The sequence below is a fragment of the Daphnia magna genome, linkage group LG7, assembly GCF_020631705.1.
Source record: "Daphnia magna isolate NIES linkage group LG7, ASM2063170v1.1, whole genome shotgun sequence".
Lineage (NCBI taxonomy): Eukaryota > Metazoa > Arthropoda > Branchiopoda > Diplostraca > Daphniidae > Daphnia > Daphnia magna.
The window spans coordinates 9,644,345-9,662,931 of record NC_059188.1 but is presented as its reverse complement, the minus strand read 5'-3'; the positions used below and the strand labels follow the sequence as shown (position 1 = coordinate 9,662,931).

The 18,587-nt window shown below is 43.1% G+C and overlaps 2 protein-coding genes across 5 annotated transcripts; one reads left to right on the top strand and one right to left on the bottom strand.

Annotated features, from left to right (window-relative positions):
* Positions 1-12,408: 12,408 nt before the first annotated feature.
* On the bottom strand, positions 12,409-15,215 carry LOC116927735. Of its 3 annotated transcripts, none has more exons than XM_045177410.1 (8): positions 15,072-15,215; positions 14,551-14,654; positions 14,339-14,478; positions 14,159-14,270; positions 13,977-14,086; positions 13,169-13,487; positions 13,000-13,098; positions 12,409-12,937 (listed from the first exon to the last, which is right to left on the bottom strand). In XM_045177410.1, the coding sequence occupies exons 2-8, from the start codon at positions 14,633-14,635 to the stop codon at positions 12,717-12,719; spliced, it is 1,086 nt and encodes a 361-aa protein (XP_045033345.1). In that variant the 5' UTR covers positions 14,636-14,654; positions 15,072-15,215; the 3' UTR covers positions 12,409-12,716. The 3 variants fall into 3 exon arrangements, with proteins under 3 accessions (XP_045033345.1, XP_045033344.1, XP_045033346.1); XM_045177409.1 differs by having other exon boundaries at positions 15,042-15,199; XM_045177411.1 differs by having other exon boundaries at positions 14,551-14,651; positions 15,042-15,186.
* A 1,389-nt stretch (positions 15,216-16,604) lies between these two features.
* Positions 16,605-18,439, top strand: LOC116927740 (loricrin). Of its 2 annotated transcripts, XM_045177408.1 has the most exons (4): positions 16,605-16,763; positions 16,828-16,912; positions 17,241-18,176; positions 18,216-18,439. In XM_045177408.1, exons 1-4 carry the CDS (start codon positions 16,755-16,757, stop codon positions 18,302-18,304), a joined length of 1,119 nt encoding a protein of 372 aa, XP_045033343.1. In that variant the 5' UTR covers positions 16,605-16,754; the 3' UTR covers positions 18,305-18,439. The 2 variants fall into 2 exon arrangements, with proteins under 2 accessions (XP_045033343.1, XP_045033342.1); XM_045177407.1 differs by having other exon boundaries at positions 17,241-18,439.
* Positions 18,440-18,587: the final 148 nt, after the last annotated feature.

Here is an 18,587-nt window from a genome sequence, read left to right as displayed (position 1 = left end):
GTGGACACTGTTTATTCTAGCTAATTCTCAGCACTAACAATTTTTGTCTGCTACGGCTCTCCAATCAGACCTGTTTAGCTCCTCACACAGCACGGTCATGCCTAGCTCTGTGATTTCAAGTAGAGAGGGGCGTGATTCTTCAGTATTATCCATTAACTCTAGAGTCGAAGATTTGTTCGGTGTGTCAGACGGCCAGATGGCAGGTTCGAAAAGTGGTGAAAACGGGAATATTCCTAAAAGTAAGCGACTACAACTAAAAGGTACGGTGAAGCAGACAACGTCCAACTTGGACGAAGTATTCGATCGAGTCCTAAGCTCAAACACGTTGCTGAACCAAGGGGTACTGCCTCAAGCTACTGCACCAGGTGTGGGCGAGATACTGATTGCCGCGTTAAAAAAACCACAACGAAGCTCAAGATCTCCGGACCGGAGCGGGGAATGTTTCAAGACCGTAAGTCGTTCCCCCCCGTCGACAGTTTTCTAGATCGTACTCTCAGGATTGGTATACGTCTTCTAGACGTTACGACCCGTGAACACGTCTAGGCGTAGATCCCGCTCGAGACAACCTAGGCGTAGGTATCCAGAGTATCGAAAGAGGCGTGATTATCATCGCTCCCGTAGCAGATCGAGATCGAGGAGACGCCATTGCAGTTCTAGATCGAGAAATCCTAGCCGTCGCCTTTAACCCCCCGGGCGTGGGGAGAGACGAGACCACCATAGTGGAAAGGAGCGTGACAGCCTGTATCGTCAGGCATCGTTGAAATCCGTCTAGCAGGGCCGGGCAAACGCCACTGATCCTCACCAGTTCCAGACTCTTCCTTCGAGATACCGAAAGTGGTTACCGAGGCACTGGCTAGCTGGATGGCCAGGGGACAAAAGCTATCGGACATGAAGGAGTTAAGAGAGGTGTGCGTTCCCTCTTTTGAGGATAAGCACTTCGAGTTGAGTTGCCCCAAGTTGGACGACTCTATGCAGCGTCGGATTGCGGCGGGCCTTATGGGCCCGCGGCTCTTAAAAGAGAAAGCTCGCTGTTTTCATCACAGTTTAAGGTGCTTGATATTGTCAACCCCTTACTATGTCTCATGGGCATGCATGTGGCATGGCCGGACCAGCCAACGTTTAAGTTGTGCTCAGCCGAGCTAAGATTGTGGGTGGATGCCTTTCACAACATTACAAAGAGCCGTCGTCTGAATGTGCTGAAGGTAACGGACCCTAAATTGAAGGGACTCCTAAGAAATCCGGAGTTGTTTTCGGTTGAAGAGATTTCCAAACTGTTTGGGAGGAATTTCTTGGACCACATGGTGGGCGAAGCAGATGTGGACGCCAAGCTGCAGAGAGGTAATTTGGCCAGGAGGGGGCCAACACCTCGTCGATCTCGGCTGCGACACGTCAGCACACGGAGGCCCGGCATTCAACGGCGGGGCGCTCAACGAACGGCCCGTTCCAGTATTCTGGAATGCCTTCCTACTTGGGTGGTCGAGGAGGAGGTTCATCGGACCACACCGGAAGGTATGTTTTCCCTATGTACCATGTTGGGGATTACTTTTGTGTCGGTTCCAGGCTTAAAGATTTTGCCAAGAACTGGCGGAAAGTATCGAAAGATTCTTGGATCCTAGATACCATGGCACAAGGCCTCTGAGTGGAATTCACGACCAGGCCATTTCAAACTCAACTTCCGTCGGAAGGTGTTCTGGGTTCCACAACGGTGGAGATCTGTGAGACTGTGACCAAGAGATCACTAGTTTGTTGGTTAAGAAGGCCATTTCAAGGATGTCCTTGGTAAAGGAGGGTTTTTATAGCCGGGTGTTTGCCATCCCTAAGAGGTCGGGGGGTTTTAGACCTATTATAAATTTAAAAAGCCTTAAGGAGTGCATCAGATATGAGCATTTTAAAATGGAAGGGTTGCCTTCGCTAAAGACTATCGTTAGGGTAAACGATTGCTTTTTGAAGTTGGATCTCAAAGATGCCTATTTGACAGTCCCTATGCATGCACAACCAATTCCTGCAATTATGTATCAAGGGCACCACACCGTCTGCAACGAGAGCCTCCGGGTCAAACCCAGCAACTGGTTCGGGTGCCTGAACACCATCACCAAATTGCTCCCTTTGGTCTCGCATTGCAACACGGGCATCCCTTCTACCCTGAGCGGCTCGGAGCCGCTCGTAGTGGAGGGCGCGCTCTGGCGACTCACGATCGACCCAAGGGAGGGTATGCGGCCAAATCCGCCCCGTGCGTGCACAGGTGGCCGCCATATCCTTCATGCTTAGCATGACCTCCCTTGGTGTCCACGGCAATTGGTACACACCAACTAGCCCACCGAGATAGGCCGTTAGTCCAATTGTCGACCGCCCCTCACAACAAAAAAACTCGGGCCAAATAACGTACCCTCAGGTACCTCACCTCAGCGGCAACAGGCTCCCGGTGATTATGATCACCTCCGGGGGCCACACCGCACTCACCCTCTACACGGCAGCAATGGACATCCCGGAGGACATTGTGACTTCGACAGGTTAGGGAACCCCTCGGAGTGCCCCTAGCCCCCTGCGAATAACAGTTTAGATCCAAGCGATCAATCCAAATGGGTGAGCCAAATGTGTCTCGCGACTCAGTTAAGATCCGGCCTTCATAAATGCCTGCAATGAACACAAGAAATTCCTTTGCTTTAGGTGGAGGGGCCTTAGTTACCAATTCGATTGCCTACCTTTCGGCTTAGCCTGTACACCTCGCACTTTCACCAAATTTTTAAAGCCTGTTATGGCATTCTTACGTAGATTGGGCTTCCGACTAGTAATCTACTAAGACGATATTTTGTTGATAGATCAGTCTGGGACAGGCGTAAGCGAAGTCTTTAAGGAGTGCATCAGATATGAGCATTTTAAAATGGAAGGGTTGCCTTCGCTAAAGACTATCGTTAGGGAAAACGATTGCTTTTTGAAGTTGGATCTCAAAGATGCCTATTTGACAGTCCCTGTGCATGCACAACGAATTCCTGCAATTATGTATCAAGGGCACCGCACCGTCTGCAACAAGAGCCTCCGGGTCAAACCCAGCCACTGGTTCGGGTGCCTGGACACCGTCACCAAATTGCTCCCTTTGGTCTCGCATTGCAACACGGGCATCCCTTCTACCCTGAGCGGCTCGGGGCCGCTCGTAGTGGAGGGCGCGCTCTGGCGACTCACGATCGACCCACGGGAGGGTATGCGGCCAAATCCGCCCCGTGCGTGCACAGGTGGCCGCCATAGCTTTCATGCTTAGCATGACCTCCCATGGTGTCCACGGCAATTGGTACACACCAACTAGCCCACCGAGATAGGCCGTTAGTCCAATTGTCGACCGCCCCTCACAACAAAAAACTCGGGCCAAATTACGTACCATCAGGTACCTCACCTCAGCGGCAACCGGCTCCCGGTGATTATGATCACCTCCGGGGGCCACACCGCACTCACCCTCTACACGGCAGCAATGGACATCCCGGAGGACATTGTGACTTCGACAGGTTAGGGAACCCCTCGGAGTGCCCCTAGCTCCCTGCGAATAACAGTTTAGATCCAAGCGATCTATCCAAATGGGTGAGCCGAATGTGTCTCGCGACTCAGTTAAGATCCGGCCTTCATAAATGCCTGCAATGAACACAAGAAATTCCTTTGCTTTAGGTGGAGGGGCCTTAGTTACCAATTCGATTGCCTACCTTTCGGCTTAGCCTGTACACCTCGCCCTTTCACCAAATTTTTAAAGCCTGTTATGGCATTCTTACGTAGATTGGGCTTCCGGCTAGTAATCTACTAAGACGATATTTTGTTGATAGATCAGTCTAGGACAGGCGTAAGCAAAGTCTTTAAGTTCACGGTCAAACTGTTACAGTACTTAGGCTTTATTGTAAATTGGAAAAAAATCTGTCCAAAAACCCACCTAAACTATTGAGTTCCTGGGGATACTGGTGGACTCAGTCTCGCTATCACTATCCCTTCCTTCCGAGAAAGGAACAGTGATCCGTTCGCTTTGTTCTAAAGCTATATTTAAAGAAAGGGTCTCGTTAAGGACTTTGTCATCCTTATTGGGGAATTTTTCATGGTGCACCGCTGAGGTGCCCTTCGCACAGTCGCACTATCGATGCGCGAAAAATTTCCTCATTCACGCTCTCCACAAGAACAGGGGAAATCTCGACACCCTTGTCTCGTTACCTTCAGACGCGAAGACAGACCTGTTGTGGTGGTACTCTTGCGACGAGCCGGACGTTACCATTTTGTCCGATGCATCTCTAACGGGATGGGGTTGCGTGTGCGACGGGATTACGGCCAAAAGTCCTTGGACAGGCGAGAATCGGCTTAAGAACATCAACGAACTTGAGCTTATGGCTGCCTGGAATGCGCTGAACTGCTTTTTGGCCGCGTCCCAGGATATTGTCATTCATGTATACCTCGATAACCTAACCTCGGTGAGTTACATCAATAAAGGAGGGGGGACCAGGGCAAAAAACCTTTGCGAGCTGGCAGTTAAGGTTTCTAACTGGTGCGAAAGCCGCAATATTGTAGTCAAGGCAATTCATCTGCTGGGGATTCTAAACACGGTGGCCGATCAAGAGTCAAGGGCGTAACCAGATCCGGCGGATTGGAAACTGGACGAGGAAGTTTTTTACCGGTTGAATAAATTATGGCAAATGGATATTGATTTGTTTGCAGCATCTTGGAACGCCCAGCTACCGAGGTTTATTTCCTGGAACCCTCATCCAGGTGCCTTTGGAACCAACGCTTTCGCATGGAACTGGAAGGACTTTCAAGGCTATGCCTTCCCGCCTTTTGGACTGATTCCGCGCTGTCTGGCAAAAGTCTGGAGGGACAAGCCATCAGTGGTCCTAATCTGCCCAGTCTGACCCTATCGTAGTAGTAGTGGACGTACCGCTGATACTTCACCCCGAAGCGCACCTTCTGATTTCGAGCGCAGGGCTACCGCATCCGCTGTTACAAGGAGGATCTCTTCTCTTAGCTGCATGGCCATTATCAGGCACCACCTTTGTCAGCAGGGACTTTCGGGAGAAGTGGTCTCATTATTGCTGGACGGATCAAGACCTTCCACATCATCTGCTTACCAAACCGCGTGGAAGCATTGGCCCAATTGGTGCCTGGAAAGGAATAGGATCCCTTGTCGAGTAGCCTAAATCACGTTTTGGAATTTCTAACCTTTTTACAGTCTTCGGGTAGTTCTTACAGTGCCATCAATATGCATAGGTCGATGCTTTCGTCTACACTGGATCATGTTGGTGGATCTGAAATTGGTCGCAACCCACTAGTCAAGCAGCTTATTAAAGGAGCCTACAACAGGAACCCTCCCAAACCCAGATATCAATGCACCTGGGCAGTTGACGGAGTTTTAGATTACATCGAAAGTCTGGGACATAACGAAGATTTGGATTTCCGGGCGTTGACAAGGAAACTGGTCACTCTATTGGCCTTATCGTCTTTGCTGAGAGTGTCGGAAATCACGGCGATAGTTGCCTCTTCGGTCTCCTTATCAAATTCGGGGGCCTCGTTGTCGCTGGGCAAACCTCGCAAAGCACGGCACGCAGGGCCTCTAAAATCGTTTTATTATAGCAAATTCGCTAACAAGGATCTTTGCCCAGTAGACTGCCTTGGTTTCTACATCTACATTACCAGCCCGTTAAGAAACCCCCGTAATATAAGCAGCCTCTTGATAAGTCTGATCGAGCCACACTTGCCCGTTTCTCCATCGACGGTGGCACATTGGATTAAACGGCTACTAAAAGACGCTGGAGTGAATACGGCGGTGTTTAGTGCCCACTCTACCCGAGGGGCGGACTCATCTAAAGCTTCCGACTGTGGAGTCCCGATAAAAGACATACTGTCAGCGGGATCATGGTCCTCCGAATCTACGTTTGGTAGATTCTATAGAAGGCAGTCTTCGCTTAATTTGGTTTCAAATTCTATTTTTTCCCGCTCAACGATGGGTTAATGTTGCGTTGAAGTCACAGTTAAAGTGAGCGGGTAATTCGAAATGTAATTGTTCAATCACTCGAGGGATCGCTCTAGCGATCCCGAAGGCCGATTGGAATTACATGAGTAATTATAAGCGAAACTTTAACTGTGTAATATCCCACCCTCCGCTGCCCGTTTATTTATGCTTCGATCCTTCTGTCTCCTTTCTAGAGGCCGTGGCGGTCGGGATGGCCGGGGAAGAAGAGGAAGAGGTGGATATTGATTCATTCTTATCCTGCATTGTAATCTACCCAATTCCCCAATCCCCGGTTAATTGTCGAACTGTTCCAATGAGTTTTGATTCGTTGCTAACAGGTCTGATGGGAGAGCCGTAGCAGACGAAAATTGTTAGTGCTGAGAATGAGCTAGAATAAACAGTGTCCACACAGTTAAAGTTTCGCTTATGTATTTTACTTATGTAATGTATGAATTACTTATATAATTCCTACAAAAAGATACGAAATACTAAAGATTGAACAAAAAAGTTTGAAACTTCTTCCATTTTCCCCGAAACACCAAACAGACTATGAACACCTTTGTTGGTTTGGTGGCCGTCACAAACTACATTCATTACAATAGCACCTATCTTACCCAATGCAGTTATGGCTTTTACCACCAAATGTTGGATAACATTTGTACTGGCTGCCCCACTGGTTGCGTAGACCCCTATGGACTGCAATCATTTTACTCTATACGGTCTGAACATCAATACGAGCACATGATCCGCCACTTTCTCACTTTTTTCTGTGATCATAACGTCACCATAGTCAACGAATCCATCAAACTTCATCTTTTGTTTACAATACTTAAGCGATTTTTTTACGGACATTTTGTCCCATACTAGGGACTCCTTTCTTAAATGCTCATTTTTCTCCCTCAGATTACGACCAATGAAATCAATGGAATAATCGTTCAAGCCAAAAGTGCCGGGTATGCCCCTGATCAGGCGATAGAGGGTTGAATGGGATGGCTATGGGAGGATTCCAGATTTGCCGTCTCCCCGCGGGTGGTCATATGCTTTTGGACTCTTGATTCGAAGAAGCAAGCAGTGGAAAAGCCATTCAGTTTCATACTGGATCCTTCTTTGTTCTTTGCAAGCAGATCGCCGTACTATAGCTTTAATGACCACTTGCTCCTATAAATATTGCATTGCATAGTAAACACCACAACACATTTTTATTTACTTCACTATACAAACAGAACAATTCCAATAAGGAAAGCGTATGCATGCAAGCAAAATAGAAAATATGAAAGCTAAATTGAGGTATTTTAAAAAATTTTTTAACAAGCGTTACGTATAGTAAACATCGGTCATTGTCAATATCAGAAAAAAAATCTCTGACTCATGATTTTTGAAAATTAGATTTGCATGCATACGCGAAATCTGACTAAATAATCTTCGTCGGAACCAGATTTAAAATTCTGAAAAAATATTCATAAACAAAAAACTTGAGACAAGACGTTTTTTTATAGTTTTTGCGCTCTACAGATATACTCGACACTATCGACAAAAGTAAAAAATATAATCTTTTTTAAATTTTTTTTTCTATGAACATTTGTTCAAATGTTTTTATAGAAATAGATAGATCTTGATGAGGGCTATCGATATCTGTAAAATTTATTTAATTTGGACTTATAGTTTTTCCACAAAAAATTATTTAAGTTTTAAATAAATCAGGGAGGTGGGGGTATTGGTACACTTATCACACACCCGCTGGAGGCTCTGACTGCTATTTCCGAAATTAGACACAACGACAGACGATTCCCCCTATGTCGTGAACCAACCAGGTTTCTATGACTCTGCTGCCGTGTTAGGTCGGACTTCTGTGGACAGGTGCTAATGCCTACGTTCCTGAAAAACGCGACACTTTGGCCACGGTCTACCAGAAGAGGTAGACAAACTTCATGTAAGCAGACTAGACATGGGACCTTGAAGGTTCCATAAAATTCCGCTTGGAGTGCGAGCGAAGGCAGCATTTTGATTTCGACTACAAGCGTCACACACCACACAGTGCAAATCTTTGCCTCCCTGACGCTCGCGTTCCAAGCGGAATTTGAGGGAACCTTCAAGGTCCCTCCATTATTCTGGCTGATGAAAGGGATAGGGCGTTTGTCTACCTCTCCTGGGGCATGCACTCTTTTGGGCGAGTTACCAAAAGGACTCCAGGGTAATCGACTTTTGGTTGCAGGTTTCCGACACTTGGACATCTGGCACACGACGCCAGGACATCTGCCCATCGACTTTAGGACTAGTGGTTCCCGACATTTGGACACACAACAAAATGTTGCTGAACCTAATTAGCAGAATACTCGACCAGTACTCAGCGACGAAAAGACTTCCAGTTAAACGACGAGTGGACTCCCAGGCAATCGACGTTCGAACTCCCGGGTAATAGACGTTTGGAATATTTTTGTTTTTGTTTTCCTTTTTTCGAGTGTTCTTTACGACATAGGAACTCCTCATCCAGCGACAAAAGGACTCCCAATCCAGTGACGCACGGATTTGCTTATTTGTTGCAGCTGAAGGGTCGTTAAGAACATAGGTATTTTTAATTGACTAGGATTATTGTATAGATATTTGTGCTTACATTTATCGGCTGGATAACTTATTTATTTTTATTATAGAAGAAAAGTTTAATTACAATTATGTAAATATTGTACTCTGAAATGGAACGAACATGGGTAACCATGTTTGTTCCAGTCAGACTTCTTTCCCTTCTTGCATTCTGAAATGGAACGAACATGGGTAACCATGTTTGTTCCAGTCAGACTTTTGACCCTTCTTGTATTCTGAAATGGAACGAACATGGGTAACCATGTTTGTTCCAGTCAGACTTTTGACCCTTCTTGTATTCTGAAATGGAACGAACATGGGTAACCATGTTTCTTCCAGTCAGACTTCTGACCCTTCTTGTATTCTGAAATGGAACGAACATGGGTAACCATGTTTATTCCAGTCAGACTTCAGAACACAAACAGATTGTAGTTCAAATGTTAATGTATTAAACAACATAAATACAAAATTCTTCGTTCACGGTTGTACAATTTTTCTGGGTAGATTCACATATGACAATCGCGATCAAACGTAAATTTAAACAGTGCTTGGTTACACTTCGGCAGGACATAAGGAAAAAAATAATAATAATAACTTAAAAAATAACACAAGGCTTAAAAAATAACACAGGCAAGGAAGCCCCTTAAACAACTGCTTGCCGTCCACGAACTCCAGGCCTTCGCTGGCCAGACATTCTTGCGATTTCACAAAATTCTCGACTAATTCGTAAACAACACTTTGGTTTTCGTTAAAGGACATGTCCAAAAAGTAAATAAAACAATGACACAATTATTGCAAGTGGCTCTAAACTCACGTAATTGTATTCAATTTTTTTACATTACAGTAATAAGAGAATCTATAATCTAGCCGATAAATCCAAGCAATAAATATAAGATAAATATAAGCTAGACAATAATTACAATGAAATATGAAGACCAATCGAATTTAAAATACTTACCGAAAGAAAAAGAGTCCAAAAGTCGCTGGCCCGGGAGTTCACTTGTCGTAATCTCGTAAAGGACTTGCTGGGTTCAGCAACATTGATTGTCGCGCCCAAACGTCAGGAACCAGTAGTCCTAACGTCGCTAGACAGATGTCCTCCTGTCGCGAACCGGTCGTCCAAGTGTCGAGTGCCAGAAGTCCAAGTGTCGGAAAACCTGGAGTCCTTTGGGCAACTAGCCCAAAAGTCCCTATCCCCTCTCCTGGTAGACCGTGCTTTGGCAGATAGAGAATCCTGAAGCGGTAGACGTACAGTATCCTCCACAAAAAAGAGGCACCCCCCCGGTAGCCCAAAAAATAAAAATTACTTATGAGCGCTAGATGGCATAGTTTTTAATTGCAAAATACAAACAAAAAAAAGCATGCACTTTTTTTTTTGTTTGTTTTGACTGCAAAAACGAGACGGTTGCCATGATTTCAGTATGTTTTGCTGCGAGCAAAATTTGGAAAACGGAGAATTCGAGAAAAAAGTCGGGGAAAGGCTAACCTCTGAATTGTTACCTTTCCTCCACCCCGACTTTTTTCTCAAGTTTTCCGTTTTCCATATTTTTTCGTGACATGAAAACTTATTGGAAACCATGGCAACCATTTGAAGCTGTGTTATTTCGACGGACGCGAAAGATTCCCGAAACAAAGAAGAAGATTTTGCCCATGCACAGACCGCTTGGCAAAATCTTACTGAAAAAGACGCTTATCGTAAAAAATTAGCGAATGACAAAAAGACTTAAATTATGCTTTGAAGCTAACGGCTGGTGGAAGAAATATTAAACATATTTCATTTGTCAGTTTGTTTAAATTAAATAAATGCTCTTTAAAAAAAAAATTTTTTAATGTTTTCTTAGATTTATTTTCTAAATGCTATAATTTTATCCGTCTTTTAAAATCGTCTGTAACCAATAAGTTTTCATGTTGCGAGAAAATATGAAAAACGGAAAACTTGAGAAAAAAGTCGGGGTGGAGGAAAGGTAACAATTCAGAGGATAGCCTTTCCCCGACTTTTTTCTCGAATTCTCCGTTTTCAAAATTTTGCTCGCAGCAAAAAATACTGAAATCATGGCAACCGTCTCGTTTTTGCAGTCAAAACAAACAAAAAAAAAGTTGCATGCTTTTTTTTGTTTGTATTTTGCAATTAAAAACTATGCCATCTAGCGCTCATAAGTAATTTTTATTTTTTGGGCTACTGGGGGGGTGCCTCTTTTTTGTGGAGGATACTGTACCTCTAAACTATTATACCATGGTAGTAGGGGAGAGTGGGGGCAATTGATACACTTTTTGGTTTTTTGTATTTCTTAAAAAAAACTGAATAATTTAATATAAAAATTATATAGAATTGTAGCCTATTATCTCAGCTACTAAATGATATTTTTTTTAATGAGAAAAGATTAATTTTAATAGAAGTAAATTGTAAAAAACTGAGGTCACTTCGAGTGTTTCAATTGCCATGGTAGCAGGGCAATTGAAACGGTGTGTCGACGCAATTGCAACGTGGGTTTTCCCATAAGGAAGCTTCTTCATACCCACATAAAATGAAAATCACGATATCTCAGCAGCCACAACTGCTAGTGTGATCAAATTTTACCATTAGGTACAATGCAATTTACAGATTTTTAAAATATGCTTAAAGTAGATCGTAATTTAGTTTAAAATATTTAAATAATTAAATTTAAAAAAACCATTAAGCAACATGTTTTTTTAATAAATCCCAAACAGCGAATACAAGTATTATAGTTGTGTTAACATGATGATTTACATTTGTTTAAATGAATTACGTCAAATACTTGCAAAAAAATGCAACCACTCGCAGACAGGGAATATAAACAAAGTGTTTCAATTGCCCTGCAATAGGGTCATTGTTACATTTAATTATTTAAAATTATTTAAGAATGCAGGGAAAAATTAAATGACATTAAATTGTAGAAAAATGAATTGCAAATCATCTGAAACTAATTTTATTACTAAAGCGTAGCGTTTTAGGGGTTAAAACAAAAAAATTGAAAACGCAAATTTAACAGACGGAGAACAAAAAACAGTTTTTTCGAGATATCTTAAAAAGTTTTGAATACAAAAACTCGTAAATTTTTCTAAATTTGTAAACCCCCTTATTCTATTAACCCTAATTTTTTCAAGAAAATTCCTCTTATACGGCGAGAGAAACAATTTTTGTTTCAATTGCCCTGTGTCTCAATTGCCCCCACTCTCCTCTACTAGAAAACGGAGTGGCAGTGCTGGAACGCTAGCAACTCGTTGATCAAATTTATTAGAAAAAAAAAATCTTACTTGATGAGAAATCTAATATTTATCCCGCATTCAAAGTTAAATTTTGATCATAACGTGCAATTTTCGGCGAATTCTGAGAGGGAAATTTTATGTGCAAATTTTAAGACATAACAATTAAGCCCAACAAAAAAAGCCCGATTTTGTTTTCTTTTAAAATACTCAATAATATAGAAAACTATACATGATTTAGATCCAAAATTAAACGAGGATTATAAAAATACACTTGGTTTTCATGTGGGACCTCTGCTTTTTTTAGTAATTACATTTAAAAAGGCATTTGCTCTATAACTAGTACGATTGCGTTTCATTTAAAAACGATATAGTTATTGGGAAAACTAATCTTCCAGTCGGAATCAGCATTTCATTTTGAGTATACGAGTGTGTTTTTATTGAATTCATAGAGATGTAAATTTTTTCAGATTTTTGACGAAAATAAGAAGACTATAGCCTTCCCACTTTTTCATTTTTTGCTAAATTTTAGATTTAGTTAAAAATAAATTATTTCAATTCGCAATTACACCACAATCACGAAACACAAATTCTTTTTAACGGGAGGCTTATAATTTATTAAATAAAAGTAGAAAACGGAGCGGCAGTGCTGGCGCGCCAGCAATGTGTTGGTCACATTTATTTTGAAATCATCTGACTTGATAAGAAAACCAATATTTTTCCCGCATTCAGCGTAAATTTTTGATCATAACCTGCAATGTTTAGCAAATTCCAAGGCGTCCATTTTTTGAACAAATATTGAGAAATAAAAATTAAGCCCGACTTTTTGCGCAAGGCAAAAATGAACGTTGCATATGAATTCTGGTTTCACGTAATCATTTTCACGTGATTTCACAAATGAGGGACGCTCACTTGTTCATCACTAGTAAATTTTCGTGTTATAGACCTAACGTATTTTTTTCTTGCAAATGAAATAATTTCGGCCAGCACAGTTAGCAGAAGACCACTTTCCGTATTTGTGATATTTAATTTGAAGGCAGTTTCCTCTTTGTACCGAATGTTTTTCTTCGGTAGACCAATTGGTGTAAGTCAAACGTTCATTATTGCTTGTCCACAGCCAATTATGTTGCCCATATCTTCTCCCTGATGTCCAATAGGTGCCTAGTCCTTAAAAACAAGCACAGTTTGCTAAATAAAACCATTTTTGCGTGACCCCAAACATGATTTACCTTTCCTCTTATCAACTATTTCCAAGGAAGCCAAAGGACCTCGCCATCCTCTGTTGCTCGGAAAGTGGACCAAACCAATTCCACCAGAAAAGTCAAGATCTATAAAGTTAAAAACCGTAGGCTACGTTCGATTTGAGTTTGAAATCTCATAATTTAAAACCTGTTATACCTGAGATAATTCCAATTTCGCTTTGTTGAGTTTGCTGCAGTGCCGTTGAATTGTCCACTATCATATCGGGAGGTGGACGAAAACGTACCTTATCGCCCGGTTCAAATATTTCCTCTTCCACCGTCAACACTCCTTCAGTCGGCCGGCGATTGTTATTGCTATTTTGGCTACGAAAGGCGCCCATTATGAGATTCTGGGCCGGATACCACCTAACTACGCCCGTTTTCCATTGCACTTTTACGGCCAAACCTATATACTCACGGTCCTCATAATCTAGCACTCGTCCTTCGTCAACAGAAGGCCGTATTTGGCTTCCACACTGCAATTATTTTCAAAATAGTAATTTATATTCGGATGATACGAAGTATATTCGGCCTGATTAGCGAGAAAAGACCTCACGAGGAACATTAGGCTGTATGACGTTGATTTTGAGAAACTCATCAAATTATTATCTACAACCACATTGTATGTAGGCTATAGATAACGGACTTTGACCCCCCTTTTATAGACAACCCCTATTACCTGGTTTACAATTTATTTCTGTAATTTGATAGAGATCGATAGAGCGTTAATTACTAGAAGGTGGATTGTCACTGGATGGCGATGCAGGATCTCAATAAAATTACCGAAATAAGCGGTGAACTAGAGAACAAGGGTTGTCTATTTTTAAAAAAGTGGGTCAAATGGCGTTCCGTAACGCTCAGTTACGTATTTAACGTTAACTAGTTCTAAACGGAACGCAATTTATTCTCAGATATTTTCTCGCTAAACATTTGTACCGCGAAAATTCAAGTGGGTTCCTACACACCACTGAAACACATTTCACCAGCATTCCTGGACTTATGTTGTCAAAAACATAAGCAGAATAGTCTTCTTCACTGACAAAGTCCGTTTTATGTAACAGTTTACCCGACGAACCTGTAGGGAAAAATTACTCAAATCAATATAGTTTAAGATGAAGACGGATGAAGATAAAAATTCGTTGATTACGGTAGTTGCTGCCCATAAAATCGAAGAGATATTCATGCTCTTCTTCGTTTTCTAGATAGAGCAGTTTCATGTTTTCTTCGCGGCAGTATCGATTAGAATCCTTAAAACTAGCCTATGTTCAACGTTTGTCAAAACTTAATATCAGATTACCATTAGTGGCTATACTATTGTGAAAATTACCAGAAATTGGCTAATGCAATAGAAACGGCTGTTAACAAGATAGCAGTCTGCTTCTCCTAGAGCGCTGGACAAATTTCCAATGGGTAGTGGCCGTGGAGGCAGCGCTGCAGAGCCATTGCCAACAATGATTCTTTTAAATCCTAATTGGTCAAATGTATGAGCAGTGCCAACAAGATTGCAAACGAAGCATTACGAGGGAATCAGAAACTTACTAGTTGGCTGTTCTGGGTCATTTGACTTGATCAAACTGATAAATAAAACGAGCAAGACCAAAACCACCGGTTGAAGGGAAATCATCACAACGGCAGGGCGGCGGCTATGGGTGAATCGAAATTAGACTAGTTATTTAACATTATCTTAAAGTACATAAGCTTGAAACGACAAATCGATCAACTATACATCATGCCTGTAAGTTTCTGTGCCGGTAGATGTTTAAGTATCTAATTAAACTTGACGCCCTCCCCCCCAAAAAAAAATTATTGTTGAATCAACGCTTATCCGTTATAGTGCATCGTTAAAGAAAATATTATATACGATTATTTACTTCCTTGTACCGGCGAAGAAACTTACAGCTCTTCTGTACGTAGATTAGTGTGACAATTTGACATCAATTTAGTTCACGATCGAACTAGACTACATTGTTTGAAAAGAGACACGTAAGCGCGGCTATAAGCCTAGATCTATACACACATGCACGTATTACATAATTAAGATGGCCAGACTCAAGTAGCACCTCAACGTTCTTTGTTTCTCAACTTTTCACTGCATTTATGAAAATGCGTTGTTTCTCGTCCAAATAACGTACTGTACTAGTGTCTTATGAGTTACGAGACGGTTCTTTGGCCACAGCAAGGCTATATTCTCTTATCATTAATATTCGACTGACTTCCTGATGCTTGAGGCTGTCACGGTTCTAGAACAGGTATAGTAGCCGTAAGCATTCTAGCATTATTTTTAAATGCATATTCCGCTAAACGTATATTCACAAGCCGAAATTGATGACGTCGCAGAAATCCCCTTTACTGTAAACGGAATAGCAAGAAGGTTTGCAAGAAAATTCATCGAATTTTCGTTTAAAAGCTGATCGGACCAAACATCACATCACTGACTAAGAAAAAAAAACAATTTTAGTTAATGCATTCAGCTGCTAAAAAATACGAGTAGATGGATAGTTTTTGCTGAGAAATATTCAGCTTCTTTCACTAGATGGCACATAAAAATAATTACATTTAAAAAACATTAATCAGTGATAAAGTTGGTGACATCAACAAAGCAAATTGCGGTCCACTGTGGTTTCTTTTTTTAAGAAAGCCCGTTATGGACAGGCATGTTTTGCTTAGTGCCGTGAGTTGGTTGTTTGTGTCACGCTGACACGTTTTCACCGTTCAACCATTTCTCTTCTTGCTCATATTTGCCATTCGCCAAGATAGAAACGGGGAATTTCAAAACAGCGTGATATTTATTATTATTTCTAGTTCAAAAATGAAAAGGGTTATTTACCATTCTTCCAAATATGAAACCGCAGAACGCGCGAATAAGAAGAGCCCCCCTTTTTTTTTTCTCTCGCCAGAAACGCATGACTTGGCAAGATCTTCGAAGAAATAAAAAGCTGAAAGCACTGAGCATTAGTGCGGGTCTGTTTTGGACGCGGTTCCCTTTTACTCGAAAAGTGGAACAATAGCGGCAAACACAATCCTTTTGACACCGGGGCTGTTGATTCAGACGAACTGGTGCAAAGGCTTCAGTACCGTGCAGATAACATCCTAGAGTGCCATTAAATCCGGATTAGATCATAACTGGACGTATTCACTGCGCAGCAGCCAAGAGTGTTGAAGTTTCATGGTTGGAGATTGCTTTGAAATGAGAAAGAAATGGATGGTGTACTGAGGCCATGCCGAAGAAGAATCATAGTCATTCACTGAGGGCGCATAAAAAGGGGAGAAATCGAAAAAGTCCTTCTTATGCTACACCTTAGTCACGGCAAACAATAAAAGAAGCGAAAGTGTTTGATGCCTTTCCTTTTACACAACCTCGTCTTCTTTCGTTGTTGGTGTGGCCGGAGGAGCGAAAGATGCGATTCACAATTCTATTGTCACGTTGATTTTTCCTTCTTCTTTTGTGCAAAAAAGTCTCTACTCCACTAATTTACTGAGCCTTAGCAAAGAAGCGCATCGTCGCGCTCTCTCTCACCCTCCATTTTCTTATCGTCATCACTTCAAACATAAAAAAAAAAAAAAAAAATCGTAGTAGGTTCAAGTCCAGTGGCATGATTATTTATGGCTGATGTACAGTATAAAAGCAGGCAGATTTCATGACCGAAAGCAGACGTTGAGCCAAGCTCAAGACCTGGTCAACACTTCTCATCGTACTCCTCAAACTTGCTCTTTTGCTCTCTTTTGCTCTCAAACTTGCAACAATGACGAAGGTAAATAATCAAGACATTCTGAATAATCAGTTTAACGTGATAAATCCATTCAAATCACTTTTAGATACTGCTGTGCAGTTGCCTTCTGGTGGCGGTCATCGCCATCAGCAAGACATCAGATGCGTTCTTCCTCAATAAAGGATCGTCTGGTAAATACAATTCCGATTTGCAAGTCTCACTTACACAGTTTTTTAAACTAAGAAATCTTTAAAGTTATAGAGCAAGAGTTGCTAATTCAATATCCTTCCATCTTGCTCTTTCATTTAAACAACCAGCTAGCGGTCATTTGTTAGTCGAATCGGTTTAACCATAAGTAACTTTTCACGGCCAAAAGAAATCCGGTCTTCTACCGCCGATTGCGTTTTATCCTGTGAAATGAATTTGAATTTTTATGACAAAAACATCTTTACCTCTTAAAGCAACAGTGATGTTCTATCCGCATTTCATGCCAAAACATCGACATTCTTTGATTTGCAGGCCGTGCTATGAGGTCCTATGGCAGCGGTGGAGGCGGAGGGGGAGGCGGTGCCTACCGTGGAAGTGGCGGTGGAGGAGGTGGAGGAGGAGGTGGATTCAGAAGTTACGGTGGGTCATCTGGGGGCGGTGCAAGCGGCGGATATGGTTCATCCGGAGGTGGTGGATTTGGAGGCTCTTCTGGCGGCGGTGGAAGTGGCGGATACGGAGGCTCTTCAGGAGGCGGCGGATATGGAGGCTCATCGGGAGGCGGTGGATTCGGAGGTTCATCCGGAGGAGGTGGATACAGAGGCCCTGCAGGAGGCGCCGGGAGCGTCGGCCCTTCAGGCGGAGGATATGGTGGCTCTTCAGGAGGCAGTGCAGGCGCTGGATACGGAGGCTCATCAGGAGGCAGCGGAGGTGGTGCATACGGAGGCTCTTCCGGAGGTGGTGGATTCGGAGGCTCTCAAGGCGGCAGCGGATACGGAGCTCCGTCTGGAGGTGGTGGTTACGGAGGCTCTTCGGGAAGTGGTGGATTTGGAGGCTCTGCTGGAGCAGGATACGGTGGCTCCTCCGGAGGCGGTGCAAGCGGTGGATACGGAGGTTCTTCCGCTGGCGGTGCATTTGGAGGCTCTTCAGGCGGGAGATACGGTGGCTCGTCCGGAGGAGGCGGAAGTGGCGGTTACGGAGGTTCCAGCGGTGGCTCCGCTGGAGTAAGCGGTGGATACGGTGGCTCTTCCGGAGGCGGTGGATCCGGATTTGGAGGTTCTTCAGGAGGCGGTGGCTATGGAGGGCCATCCGGAGGTAGCGGAAACGGCGGATACGGAGGTTCATCTGGAGGCGGTGGAAGTGGTGGATATGGTGGTTCTTCCGGAGGCGGTGGATTTGGAGGCTCTTCAGGAGGCAGTGGAAACGGTGGATACGGAGATGCCTCCTCAGGAAACGGTGGAGGATACGGAGGCTCTTCCGGAGGCTCTTCCGGAGGCGGTGGATACGGAGGCTCTTCCGGAGGCTCTTCCGGAGGCGGTGGATACGGAGGCTCTTCCGGAGGCGGCGGCGGATCGGGAGGAGGAGCTTACAGAAAATAAAGAGAGATGGAAGTATAAGACAGAACATTTAACATTTCTACATCTTGATATTGTAGTTGCTTCTTCCGAGTGACTCTCTTGAGTCTTTGCCCATTAATATCTTCTGTATCTATAAATACAAGTCTTTCAACGTAATTTAGTAATGTTCGATTCTTCGAGATCATACTGTCTAAATACTGAAAATCAACCAGACCGTTATCGTCTACAGTCTGTAAATTCTATCTTGTACAGGTGCGTTGCTTTAGTAGATCGAATTTCAACTAAATTCGTGGCTCTTTCAGGA

Excerpts from the sequence above, each read along its gene's own strand:
- LOC116927735 (XM_045177410.1), bottom strand. The coding sequence starts at position 14,635 with ATGATTTCCCTTCAACCGGTGGTTTTGGTCTTGCTCGTTTTATTTATC. Across the intron at positions 14,479-14,550 it reads TGACCCAGAACAGCCAACTA|GATTTAAAAGAATCATTGTT; the intron begins GTAAGTTTCTGA and ends TTGACCAATTAG. Across the intron at positions 13,488-13,976 it reads TGGTGAAATGTGTTTCAGTG|TGTGGAAGCCAAATACGGCC; the intron begins GTGTGTAGGAAC and ends AAATAATTGCAG.
- LOC116927740 (XM_045177407.1), top strand. Across the intron at positions 16,913-17,240 it reads CCTCAATAAAGGATCGTCTG|GCCGTGCTATGAGGTCCTAT; the intron begins GTAAATACAATT and ends TTTGATTTGCAG.